This window comes from Sesamum indicum, linkage group LG10, assembly GCF_026168435.1.
Source record: "Sesamum indicum cultivar Baizhima isolate 11 linkage group LG10, ASM2616843v1, whole genome shotgun sequence".
Classification (NCBI taxonomy): domain Eukaryota; kingdom Viridiplantae; phylum Streptophyta; class Magnoliopsida; order Lamiales; family Pedaliaceae; genus Sesamum; species Sesamum indicum.
Window position 1 is genome coordinate 20501426 of NC_142666.1, and position 13285 is coordinate 20514710.

Below are 13285 nucleotides of genomic sequence, written 5' to 3' on the forward strand. Positions count from 1 at the left end.
TGCTAATTAATCTTAATTAAGTTGAAGTTGGGGTGTATGTATTGATTAATTTGCATGGTTTTTTATTGAGTTAAAAATATGAATGATAGGGTGGTTAAAAATAACGTTTGTAAAATGAATTATGTGTACGTAGGTTTGTATATATGTATAGTGGTGAGTAGTGGTACAGCTTTTGAGCAGCAACAAATGATTAATCCCAACACTCTAAATTTCTACCAAACCTCCATTGCATGCATTCTTGTCCGACCTCGGAGCTATGATTAATCTACAAACAAAATAAAATATTATTAATTATTAATATATATATATATATATATGAAAAATGGGGGGGTGTTGATGAATTTAGATTGATGTAGTTGTCTTCAAAAAGATGTCACAACCCACAAAATAACCATCATCTTCCACTCATTATGCCTCCAAATGATGATCTTTTTGGTTGCCTCACCCCGCATGCCCCCCACTCCCTCTCTTCCTCTTCATCCCCCCACCACCACCTATATATACACACTCTCCTGTACCACTCACTACACCTCAACTTCCCTCACTCAACTCCCATCCCCCAATTTCACTCTCACTTTCTTCAAATTCTTGATTACTACTCTCTCATATCCATATCTATCTATACATATATAAGTTTTGCTTTTGCTTTCTTTCATGGCGGTTTCCGGGTTCGAAGGGTTCGAAAAGAGGCTTGAGCTCACCTTCTCCGGCGACGATCCGGCCTCCGGAAAGGGTCTCCGGAGACTTGACTTCTTCTCACTGGAGAAAGTATTGCATGCGGTGCAGTGCACCGTAGTGTCTGCCGTGGGGAACAGATATTTTGACTCTTACGTTTTATCTGAGTCGAGCCTCTTTGTCTACCCCAACAAGATCATCATCAAGACTTGTGGGACAACCCAGCTGCTCAAATCTGTTCGCCCATTGGTGGACCATGCTATCACCATGGGCCTCACTCTTTGCGGGTGCAGGTACACCCGCGGCAGCTTCATTTTCCCCCAGGCACAACCCTATCCTCACACAAGCTTCAAAGACGAAGTCGTGTATTTGGAAGAGAATTTGCCAAAACATCTTTCATTCAAAAAGGCCTCCGTCATGAACTCGAAATCGTGTTACAAGTGGCACGTTTTCACTGCCAGCGATGAGGAAGATATGCATGCTGATGCTGATGCAGACGACTTGTACACGGTGGAGATTTGCATGACGGAGCTGGACCGGGTTTTGGCCAAGAAGTTCTTCCGCCGGTTCAATGATGGAAAAACCGGCGACTCCGCCGGGAAAGAGATGACGGAGATAACCGGAATAAGGGACGTAAACCGCAATGCCCTTATTTGTGACTACGCTTTTGACCCTTGTGGATATTCAATGAATGGACTCGACGGAAACCGTTACTCGACGGTGCACGTGACGCCGGAGGACGGGTTTAGCTATGCCAGCTTCGAGTGCGTCGGCTCAGTTTACGATGATAGAGAGGAGTTTTTCGGTGTCTTGCAAAAGGTGGTCAAGATTTTCCGGCCGGCAGCATTGTCCGTCTCAACCACGTGCCCCACCGGACACGAGATATGGAGAGGTGTGGCGAAGGCGATCGAGCCGCTAGGGATGCGGTTGAGGAGTCGGGCGGCGGATGAGTTCCCGGCCACCGGGACCGTGGTTTCCCAAGCATTCACGACTCGTCGGAAGTAGGTGGTGGGAGGAGCGGTGGTGGTGGACGTGCCTAGATGTGCAAAAAAGTAAAATGAGAAAAGTTTTAGGGTCTAGGTGGAATTCTTTTGTTTTTGTTCTTGTTCTTTTGGGGGGGTAGGAATTATGGATATTGATGATGATGCATGCTAATTGAAGTGAGAATGGATTGGATGATGAAATGTGGGGTTGACTTTGTGTAGAAGAGATAAAAATGGGGCAAAAATGAAGATATATTAGAGATGAGGGGATGATGTGAGAATTATTATTATTAATATTATTGGAGAATGGAGATGGTGTTGGGTTCATCATAATATTGCACCCCACTTTGATATGGCACGCCTACAAAAATTTTGAGATTGAAAGGTTTGATCATAGTTAGTGGGGGTGGGGGTGGGGGTGGGGAGGATCTATGAAAAGTTCTCCTCTTTATATATATGTTTTTATATGAACTTTCTACCATCTCTACTTATTGCATCTTCTCCTCTTTCTTCCTATACTCACTTTGGATCTTCATTCAATATATTTTGCAATATAAAATTTAATCCGTCTACATTAATAAAAGAAAATAATAAAAAATTGTTTGCAGCAGTTAATTAATGAAATAACTTGAAAATTTATTTTCAGATTATTGATAAATTTGTAAATATTAAGTTTTTTATTCCATATACTCAAATGTCTGTGGAGATGCTGCTTAACTTAATAATTTTTTCTACAATTTGTTCTCACAATCGGAGCAGAAATTGCTGTGAACATCCCTTTAAAAAGGGTAATACAAATTGAACACAAACACATAATATTTTATATTCATATTTAATTAAACAAGATATGATATTTAAAGAAAAAAAAAAAGTCAGCAAGCATGCCTATAGAAGAGTATAAAGATATGGATAAAAATCTTAAGCAGGTGAGTTTACAGATTTTGTAATTAATATTGATGTTGATGGTGTCATCCCCCATGCCCACTTGTTTATTTATAATATTCTTGGAATTAATTAACTAATATATATATTTATTTATATTTATATATTGTCCAGATGAGTTTGCATGCATGCATGCAATTGGGGGGCCAACTGTGCTTAATTAAACATGTAACATTCGATCAGCTTATATATAATTTAATAATGGAAACAATACATATGTACTTGACATATATAGTATCTTAATCAATAATTCAACCCTCAAATTAAATAATTCCTGACTATCATATTTATATATATAAGTACTTGATTATTTATTTTTTAATATCTTCTTGGGCTCTAGTTAAACGACGTAGCTCCATGCATTTATTTGTTTTCTTTTTTGACCCACCTAATCATTGAAGAAGACATTAATTTGTTGGGCCGAAAATTTGGGCTGATGGGTTGTTTCACTACTGAAACTGGGCCTAGTTGTGGGCCAAATCTCAAAGTTGGAAGTGTCAAGGGCCGAAATCTAATGACTTCTTATAACCCACTATAAGTTAAGAATGTAGTTACATAGCTAATGGTTTTTAAATTTGTTCAAATTAATCTTAATAAAAATCTTGATTAATGATTATCATATGTCAATCTTTTTAACGTCTCGATTTCATTTAGCAATTTGACTAAATTCTTTTACGATGTTGATGCCTACGCAGATTTAACCCTACCATAAGGATTCTAACATTAATGCGGATTACTTGCAAAAATAGGGGTTAGTACTCAAATTCTTAAGTTAATAAGAGTTTATTGAAGAAATAAAATAAAAATTTGAATCAAAGTGAAAAAAATGATTGAAAATAATATTAAACAGTGATATGATTCGTGTGGAGTGCAAAAAATGAGCTGAAAATAATCTATATACTATAAGAGAATGAGAATAAAAATATGATAGCTTGTGTCGCCAAAATGACTGCACAACGCCTGAATTTATAGGCATTCGTAGAGCAATATCTAGAAGGTAGTTGGGGTAAATTCAGTATCACTGGATACCTATACGTATTACTTAAATAACGAAAAAAATTGAACTTGTGCTCATTTTTTGGACCTATCAAGTTAATAAGAATAAGGCCAGTTATGAGCTTTATTACCTTGCTCATGGGTCAAAAGAGCTTGATCTGTTGGGCTGTCTTGGTGGGAGCTCATACTTTTAAAAAATATTTTATTGGGTATCATATATATATATATATATATATATAATATTCTACAAAAGTCGAATCCTCTCAAAATTCAATTCTTAAATTTTTAACTATGATGATGGTATTAAAATGAAGTGTCAGCTCACACCAACCATAAAATTGAATAAATAAAAATAAAAGAAAATGAGGATTTTGATGAATTATCACAAAGTAAATATAGATGGCTGACAAAATTCGATATAAATAAACAATGTTTGAAGGAGGGATATAAGTCACAAGATTCTCATACAAAGGAAACTTGTGTAGCACAAAGAGACAACTCCAACTATGGGAAAAAACGTTCTGCAACACAACAAGACAACCTCAATACAAGCATGATGTTCTGAAGATAAGTGACACTTTAACCCTCAATGTTAGAATTAATGAGGAGATGTATAGCATTAATTGGATAAGTGATTCATATGGTATTACAAATAACAATTCTTTTTTAAAGTAGAGTAATATCAACGAAATTCAAATATATCAACTTAAAGTTATGGGCAATTTCACTAATTAAGTTAGGCCTCGTTAGCGTATTTTTTCAATTGATAATTCATTATTAAGGCATACAATTACATAACTTCATGACATACATAGAATTTTACTTTTGATTACGAAGATAATGTAGAAATATAAATATTTTTAGAAATTTTAACGATTCTGATTCAAATTAAATGACAAATTTATTTTGAAAGAGACGAGAATACTATATTTTTTTAATATTATTAAATTTAAATTGATCTTGTTGATAAATAATAATAAAAAAAAGAGATATTGACGGTCTACGAAATTCGTCTAGGCTCTTTCAATCAAATGCAATTTTTTTTTTTTTTTCTGTTTTGATACAAGAATCAAAATTCCAACCACATATAGAAAGGGTTAAAAGGGATAAATCTGCTTTGTCTTATTTTTCTTGTCTCTATCACCTAAAATTGAAGGAATAATTACACTAACCTCCCTTCATATAATATAAAAAATTATATTTAATATTCTTAATATTAATTTTTGTCTAAGAAATATATTTTTTATTAGTAAAAATTTATCGAATTTGTTGATATTAAAAAAAAATTTGAATGAAAATCCGTATTTACTCCAATTGACTTCTTACTGACTTATTATAAGTTAAACAAATATTTCTTTTTTTTAACTACACTAACTTTATAAGGGTCATAATGTATCCTCATATACATTAACGTGCGAAAATGTATAAAAATAATTTAGTAATAAAAAGAATTTGTTTTATTTGTAATAAGTCAATCGAGAGTAGATAAATAGATTTTTATTCAATTCCTTTATTAATATCTGTAAATTTAATAAATTTAAACTAACATATGATTGTTGGATAAAAATAAATATCATAAATGCTAAAAATACTTTGTTAAATTACACAAAATTTATATATAACTACAACAAATTATAAGGAATAGAGTGTAATTATCCAAAATTGGATGTTGCTCCCAAAAGAGGATGTGAAGAAAGCATGATGGGCATGGAGAGAATACCACTTCCATGCAAATACAACAACACACATAAGACCAAAACCTAGTATGACATTTATCATACCATTTCAACCTCTCTTTTCCTTTTTTTTTTTTTTTTTTATATCTCAATAAAAAATAATCATTTTTTGTTATTTGGAAGAAGGAAAAAAAATTGGTTCTTGGAATAAGAAAGCCATTAAAGAGATTCGTGTTGTGTTGGTGATCTGAATTTCTCCTGGCAGAAGGTACAATCTTTCCTGAGGTGGGACCCACAAGAGAAGCCCACCTTTCCCTCTTTCCATGCCCATTTGACAAAAAGCCATTTCTGTTGTTTGATCAAAACCAAAAAGGTTCTGCCTTTTGCTTGCTTGTAATTAGGGTTGATTTTAGGGATTTTTTATTTCCCCTTTTTTTTCAAGCACGGCTCCTGTTCCTGTCAACAACTCTAAAAATTCCCTGTCTCTGCCACCGTTTCTTGTTGATTGGGTTATTTCGGTGAGGATTCCAATTTGCTTCTTGAGAAAAAAGGGGATAAGGGAAAAGGAGGAGGAGGAGCCCTCTTTTTGTTTGTTTTTATGAGAATAGAGAGCCTTATAATTTGATAAAATTAGTGTTCAATTTCACGAAACAGCCTTTGGGGGTTTCTTTTTCCTTGTATTTGTATATATATGTATGGAATGACCCATTTTATTCGGTAATTTCTGAAGAAACTTGACAATGTTGGATTTGGAGGAGCCTCTTTTGCTCAGTTTCCCCAAGAATCAAATTGCTTTGTGGGTTTAGATGCCTAAATTTCTTTCAGGTTTCTTACCAAGCAAGTGGTGTGCAAGTGCGAATTTTTTTCGCAAGTGCTTCCATTTCACTTGTAAAATGGGTTGTATTCAGGGGAAGTGTTGCAGAAAACATGCACCATCTTCGCGCAGCGATAACAAGGAAGAATTGGGTTTATATCCCGGTCAGAATGCTCATATTATTGCAAATACGTCTTTAGATGTTGTCGATGTTCCTGCTCACAATTTCAGATTAACCTATTCTGTCCTTTCCCAGCGCGGTTATTACCCTGAAACCCCTGATAAGGAAAATCAAGATAGTTACTGTGTCAGGACAAACATTCAGGGGAATCCAAATGTGCATTTCTTTGGTGTGTTTGATGGGCACGGTCTGTCTGGCACTCACTGTTCGACTTTTGTTAAGGATAGGCTTGTTGAAATCTTGTCAACTGATGTTGCATTGTTGGATGATCCTGTTAAGGCGTATAGTAATGCATTTTTGGCTACAAACGATGAACTTCATAACAGTGGTATAGATGATTCTATGAGTGGTACTACAGCTATTACGGCTCTCGTCATTGGGGATAAGCTTTATGTGGCAAATGTTGGGGATTCTAGAGCAGTTTTAGCTGTTAAGGAGGGGAATAGAGTTCTTGCTCAAGATTTGTCGTATGATCAAACTCCATTCAGAAAAGATGAATGTGAAAGAGTGAAGCTTTGTGGGGCTCGGGTTTTGAGTGTTGATCAAGTAGAAGGGCTTAAGGATCCTAGAATTCAATCATGGGGGGATGAGGAGACTGAGGGCAGTGATCCACCAAGGTTGTGGGTTCAAAATGGGATGTATCCTGGGACTGCATTTACACGTAGTGTTGGTGATAACATGGCAGAGAAGATAGGTGTGGTTGCTGATCCAGAGGTGTCCACCGTGCAGCTTACGTCTAGCCATCCCTTCTTTGTTGTTGCAAGTGATGGAGTTTTTGAGTTCCTACCCAGCCAAACCGTTGTGGACATGGTACATTTACACGTATTTAGTGCCGAAATATTATGTATTTGTTTCACTTGTTTCTCATTTTAGATCTGCCGCATGAATTGAAGTTTATTGGTTGCTGCACATCCCTCTTACTATAACAGAAAAACCAAAAAATCATGCTCAGTCCTTATATAAACTCCACCCACCCACATGCCACATGCACGAGCCTTTATTCCAAAAGTTAATTGTGAAAGTCTATAAGAGATGAACTGCATCTTATACGTTGCTACACAATATGGTCGAAGCAATAAATGCAAACTTGCAGTTAATATTGATGTTTTTAAAGAAAAATGTCTATTCTATAACTTTTAGTTGTTACGGCTTATAAACATGTACAGTCTTAGGTTTCTGGTACCGTCTCATGTTCATTCATGTAGACGAAACCATTCTTAAGAAGTTTTGGTAGGCCACTTGCACATCGTAAATAATTGTTTAAGGACTTTTCACTATATTAATCTTTGCAAGTGAGAACTAGAGCATTTCCTGCATGGTCTGTGGAAGAAAAATGTTTGGTGGCTGCAACCTGAAGGATAAAGTGTTAGTAGAACATTAAACACTCATGTATGTAATTTATTATGCAATTCAAGTGACGATGAATTTGATTCTTAATCATGTACAAAGGTCAGGCAGAAACTCATTTTATTTGGAACCCTTTGTTTGAGGGGTTGCAATCTTTCCTTCTTAAAACCTCCATGATTGCACACAAAAGAGAGCACCAATCATGCAATCCCTTGTCTCCTTTCTTGTATCTGATTTTGTTTGTTTCCTTGCGTCCTTGCAGGTTAACAAATATGCAGATCCCAGGGATGCTTGTTCTGCCATTGCTGGAGAAGCTTACAATTTATGGTTAGAGCATGAAAATCGAACGGATGATATAACAATCATCATTGTACGCATTAAAGACTTGAGTAATGTATAAATTATCGGGCTTCTTACTTTAGCAGCTCACAGATTTTCTGATTCTTTAATCATCTAGAAAGTAGCAGTAATCTTTTGATTTCAGAGATGTATACTCTCATTAGTCCAACTCCAAGATGTTATGGTTGCTATGGTTTGGTTTACTTCGTCTGATGCTTGAAGGACGTTTCTTTATTTCGCATAATCTCCCATATCAGGTTCAATGAAGCAGCAGTTTATGTCTGCATATTTTTCCATCGGCTTGCTATTTTCCATGGATCTGGTAAATTAGCAAATCCAAGTATATTATGTTAACACATCATTCTGCACCCAATCTCGTGAAGATCACTTCTTGCTGGATAGAGTGATCGACAGGATTTTGTGGGCCGATTGCACGGCCGAATGAGTAGAAAGAAATGAAGATTTCTCCAATGAAAATTTGAATTTGGGTATGTTAGGCAGCCAGCTTAAACACGAGTCTGTTTCCAGATCTCTGCATTTGCATTTATTTCCAGGTTAATTAGCATGAGATTTATTATAATTATAAATACTCCTAATTATTTAAAAAATTATAAATATCCTCTCAAATATCGATCATATAACAAATATTCCTACAATGAGCTGTCAGAAAAGGAGTATTTTTCAGTCAGTCGTTAATTAAGGTGCTATTTATATTTTTTCAAATAACACGATACATTTGTATTAATAACAAATTTTAAAAACAGCCCATTGAAAAGACTGTCTTGGTGTCTGCCCACCGCCTTCTTCAAATGCCTGTTCTGCTGTGGATGGCCTTCCCTGTTATTCAGCTTGGCCTCTCCTTTTCAGTCTTCACATGCAAACCCTTAAGCTAAAAGAATTTACTGTGAATAAAAGATGATATCATCATTTTCATTTTTTATTAGGGTAAAGTAGATATGCACTCTCTAAATTTGTTTTAATTAGAAATATATTATTGCTAGATTAAAAAATATATTAATCCACTTGAAGTGTGTAAAAATCTTACTATGCCTCCATGAGGAGTGCATCAATACAAAACTACACTCAAATTTTTTGATAAAGAACGAATGAAAAAAACAAAGACCAAAACAACCCCTAACTGAAATATCAAAATTTGACACCCAAATATAGACATTGTACTCTCCCAAATAAACCTTCACTCTTGTAATTTCTCATCAGTTCACTCTTGTTCAAGCGACCATCCTCGGTTGTCGCCATTTCCAGCCCATGTGCAAGGCTTCTCTCCATCAATTAATCGTCGTTTTTTGTAGTTTATTTTTGTCTATTTTTCTCTATATCAGTTCAATCTAGTCTTTCTTGTTTTATTGGCCGATCATCATATAGGACACAACAATCATCAATCATAAGATTATCAAATGAAATTACACGTAAAACACAACAAACCTTATGCGAAGGTTTAATTGGATGAACTTTGCAAGTTTCACCTTTTCATTTCTTCCCCCATCTAAAAGGAAAAAACAGTGTTTTCTTTCTTACCTTGGTTTTGGTCTTGCAAGTTGTAACCAAGCCAGTAAGAAGCAAAACTGCAGGGCAAAAACAGTCGGCACATGGGATAGTACCTAAGGATGCAACCCATGCGAGCATCAAAGATAAAACCAAACCTAACCGCCTGATTTCTGTCCTATTATATATAACTACTGCCCCACTTTTTGTAAACAATTTTGTATTCGGATAAGTACCAAACTTATGTAAGACAGGTTTCCCATTTCAAGAAATTTACAACACATTATTGCATATATCTTACAAGCAATCCAAGAAACAGGGCAAATTGGCTGCCTTGATGGAGGCAAAACAAGCAAATTTGAGCATTCTGATGTTTCCATGGATAGGCCATGGACATGTATTCCCCTATCTTGAACTAGCCAAGAATCTGTCAACCCACAACTTCGACATATTTTTTTGTTCCACAGCAGTCAATCTTAGTTCTGTCAATGATGTTCTTGCAAACACCTCGTCCTCTGTTTCAATCCAACTGGTGGAACTCCATCTACCTTCAGCGCCTGAGCTGCCTCCATGCTATCACACGACCAAGAATGCGCCGCCCCATCTCCTGCCTAAACTGCATGAAGCCTTTCAGATGTCGAACTCAAGTTTCTCCGACATCATTACTTCTCTGAACCCCGACATGCTTATATACGATGGTTTTCAACCGTGGGCTGCCAAGATTGCCTCATCACTCGGCATTCCGGCAGTCCATTTCGCCACTGCAGGAGCCGTACCGTATTCGTTTTACTTCCATTCCTTCATTTCTGCAACTTCGGCTTTCCCTTATGAGGAGATTTATCTTCGAGATTATGAAAGAAAGGCTTACGAAACCATGGTTTTTTCTGATCTAGGAGTCAAAAAGAATGATCTTGATTCGGCAATTGGGCACTTCACGCTGTCTTGTGACGTTGTTTTAGTGAAAACCTGCAGGGCAATTGAAGGGAAGTACATGGACTACTTATCAGTCTTGTGCAAGAAAAAGCTGGTTCCTGTTGGTCCACTCGTTACACATTCTAACAGTGAAGAAGGAAAGCATGCAGAGATCGTGGAATGGTTAAGTCAGAAAAATAAGTTCTCAACTGTTTTCATTTCCTTTGGAAGTGAAAACTACTTATCTAAGGATCAGATGGTAGAGATAGCAAAAGGGTTGGAGGCTAGTGATGTTAACTTTATATGGGTTGTCAGATTTCCTCCTGGAGAAAGAGTCAGCATAGAAGAAGTGGTGCCTAAGGGATTTCTTGATAGGGTGCAAGACAGAGGGATGATTTTGCAGGGATGGGCTCCGCAGACTCAAATTTTAGCACATCCAAGTACCGGGGCTTTTTTAAGTCATTGTGGCATGAGTTCCATAATTGAAAGCATTTATTTTGGTGTACCAGTTATAGCCATGCCTTTGAAACTTGATCAGCCCTTCAATGCTAGGCTAGTGGTGGAGGCTGGTGTTGGGATTGAGGTCAAAAGAGATGAAAATGGAGGATTTGGTGGAGCCGATGTTGCAGACGCGATAAATAAGGTCATTGTGAAGGAGACTGGGGAAGATATTAGGCTTAAAGCTGCAGAATTGAGTGAGAAGATGAAAAATGAAGAAGAAGATGCAATAAATGAAGCAGCAGATCAGCTGCGTCGGGTTTGTATGGAGCATAAGCAGCAGAAGTGATAATACACTGCTTTCTCAGGCTATGGAAGTCAAAATCAGTTTAACTTTGATTTCTTGTCCTGAAATCACCCAAAAGATGATGCTGAGTGCTGGATTTGGAGAAGGAGATAACTGGTAAGTTTCGTTGCACGAAATAAAATAACTCGCCAAGATTTTTCCGCAGGAGTTTGTAATAATGAACCAAATGTTTCAGCATCTATATAGAATCCTGTTCTTAGTACGGAACCAAGCAAATGAACAAAAACAGATGAAGCCTCTCTAGAGCAAGTTACAGGTTATCAATCCACTCCACTCTTGTACTTTTACCTGTATAAAACTCATGTACACATTGCAATCAATATCAATCAAGAAACCTACATTCTCTCAAAAAATGGTCCACTTATCAAATAACAATGGAAATTCTGTATCAATCAATGATCTATAAATCCATATATAGTATCTATAATGTTAATATTTCGTCCCGTATCTTGTCAATTGAACTATCTCCATCACTTGCAAGAATTATTGTGGCTGTGAATGTCAACAGCTGCTGTTCATTAACACATATTCTTGCCTCCAAAACCTCAGCCCGATGCTTTTCAAACACCCTCACAATCTCCGGCACTAAACCACGTCTAAAGGGAAGTTGAACGGCAAGGAATGTAGCACCATTCGAGACTGCAACTTTCACAGAGGTGTTCTCATCTGTACATTTGAATAAACCAGGTTTTGCCACTGTCGGCTCTTTGCACCGGGATTTCTTTAGACCCTCCAATCTCGCAGTCTCTTGTTTGAGGTACTTTATGTAGTTCACGGTGTCCCCTATAATCTTCTCTTTTGGGGGCTGCAACATTGCAATACAAATACAAAGTTAGGGTAGCCTACTAACTTCAAAGATTAACAAGATACGAAATGGGATTGATTCAATTCTGTTGAGATTTACATGTAACCATGCCCTGGAAGTAAATTTTTCATACAGAAAAATATAACTCTGACAGTGCAAGAACGTGTATACACAAGAACACATTGAAACAAACAAATCTGAACGAGATGGGAAGCAAAAAAGTGAATTGATACATAACACAAGAAACATAATAGAGATGCATGGAGTAGAACAGAGCCTGTAAGAACTAGGATTTCGTTTGATTCGCACTAATCAAATATGTTCAGCTACCATATGCGAATCACTAATCATCTTTATCAATCCAACAGTATCATTCAACACATGTTTTCGTAAAGAAATCAAACCATGAAGCCCAATCATAAATCAATAAAATTTCAGAAGAAGAAAATTGAAATGTATTGACCTTGAAGGTCTTGACAAGAGTAGGCACCAGGGATTGAAGAAGAGAGAATTTCTCACTCATTTGCTCCCTTCTTTTTCGTTCCTTGATCAAACTCTGAACCCATGAAATTTCATCTTTCTCTCTTTTTCTTGAGCTTGAACCCTTTTCAGCAATAGAGATTCCAGGAAAAGGAGAAAAATAAGATAGTGATGGGATTACATTGTCATTATATCCCTCCATAATGCCCAAAAGCAATCTTCTTATCTCCTCTTCTTCAGTTTCTTGCTCTCCACACTCCCCTTTTCCTCTCTCACTCATTTCAACACTCACATTTAATTATATACAAAATTTCCCGGGTACTCAAATTTCGCTTTATGTATGTGTGTGTGAGAGAGAGAGATAGAGGGGTTTGCTGTTTGGGGTCGTTTTCGCAGCAAGAAAGCTGTTAGAATATTTGCTACAAGCAGTTCGTTAGAGAGACAATACTCCAGACCGTCTTTGATTTAACATGAATTAATTATATGATAAATGAGAAAACTCGCGATTGACATGCAATTTAAAAACTGATCAATTATATAATAAAAAAAAATTATATTTTTGATCTCACACGATAAGATGTGATGCACTTTTGATTCCGTAGTTTGCGGGCTTAACGTATTTAGTCCCATAATATAAATATTATAGTAGTTTTTGTCACATAAAATAAAATTATAACACATTTGGTCTCATAATATATAAAGTTGTAGCACATTTGGCCCTATAGGATATAAAGTTGTTTATATACTAAGCAATTAAATTCGAATGTTGGCAGAAAGTTAAGAAGGAAAGGTCGTCAGCTCTTACAAGTTTATTTCTTCAAATAATC

The 13285-nt window shown here is 36.3% G+C and overlaps 4 protein-coding genes across 4 annotated transcripts; 3 read left to right on the forward strand and 1 right to left on the reverse strand.

The window, feature by feature from the left end:
• Positions 1–502: 502 nt before the first annotated feature.
• BUD2 (Adenosylmethionine decarboxylase family protein) lies at positions 503–1985 on the forward strand. Its single transcript, XM_011092539.3, has one exon. The coding sequence runs from the start codon at positions 655–657 to the stop codon at positions 1678–1680; it is 1026 nt and encodes a 341-aa protein (XP_011090841.1). The 5' UTR covers positions 503–654; the 3' UTR covers positions 1681–1985.
• Positions 1986–5434: 3449 nt separating this feature from the next.
• Positions 5435–8156, forward strand: LOC105171424 (Protein phosphatase 2C family protein). Its single transcript, XM_011092540.3, has 2 exons — positions 5435–7077; positions 7877–8156. Exons 1-2 carry the CDS (start codon positions 6079–6081, stop codon positions 8012–8014), a joined length of 1137 nt encoding a protein of 378 aa, XP_011090842.1. The 5' UTR covers positions 5435–6078; the 3' UTR covers positions 8015–8156.
• A 1515-nt stretch (positions 8157–9671) lies between these two features.
• On the forward strand, positions 9672–11499 carry LOC105171425 (mogroside IIIx synthase). The gene has a single exon (XM_011092541.3). The coding sequence runs from the start codon at positions 9794–9796 to the stop codon at positions 11153–11155; it is 1362 nt and encodes a 453-aa protein (XP_011090843.1). The 5' UTR covers positions 9672–9793; the 3' UTR covers positions 11156–11499.
• A 62-nt stretch (positions 11500–11561) lies between these two features.
• Positions 11562–12844, reverse strand: LOC105171426 (transcription factor bHLH25). Its single transcript, XM_011092542.3, has 2 exons — positions 12442–12844; positions 11562–11978 (listed from the first exon to the last, which is right to left on the reverse strand). Exons 1-2 carry the CDS (start codon positions 12736–12738, stop codon positions 11595–11597), a joined length of 681 nt encoding a protein of 226 aa, XP_011090844.1. The 5' UTR covers positions 12739–12844; the 3' UTR covers positions 11562–11594.
• Positions 12845–13285: the final 441 nt, after the last annotated feature.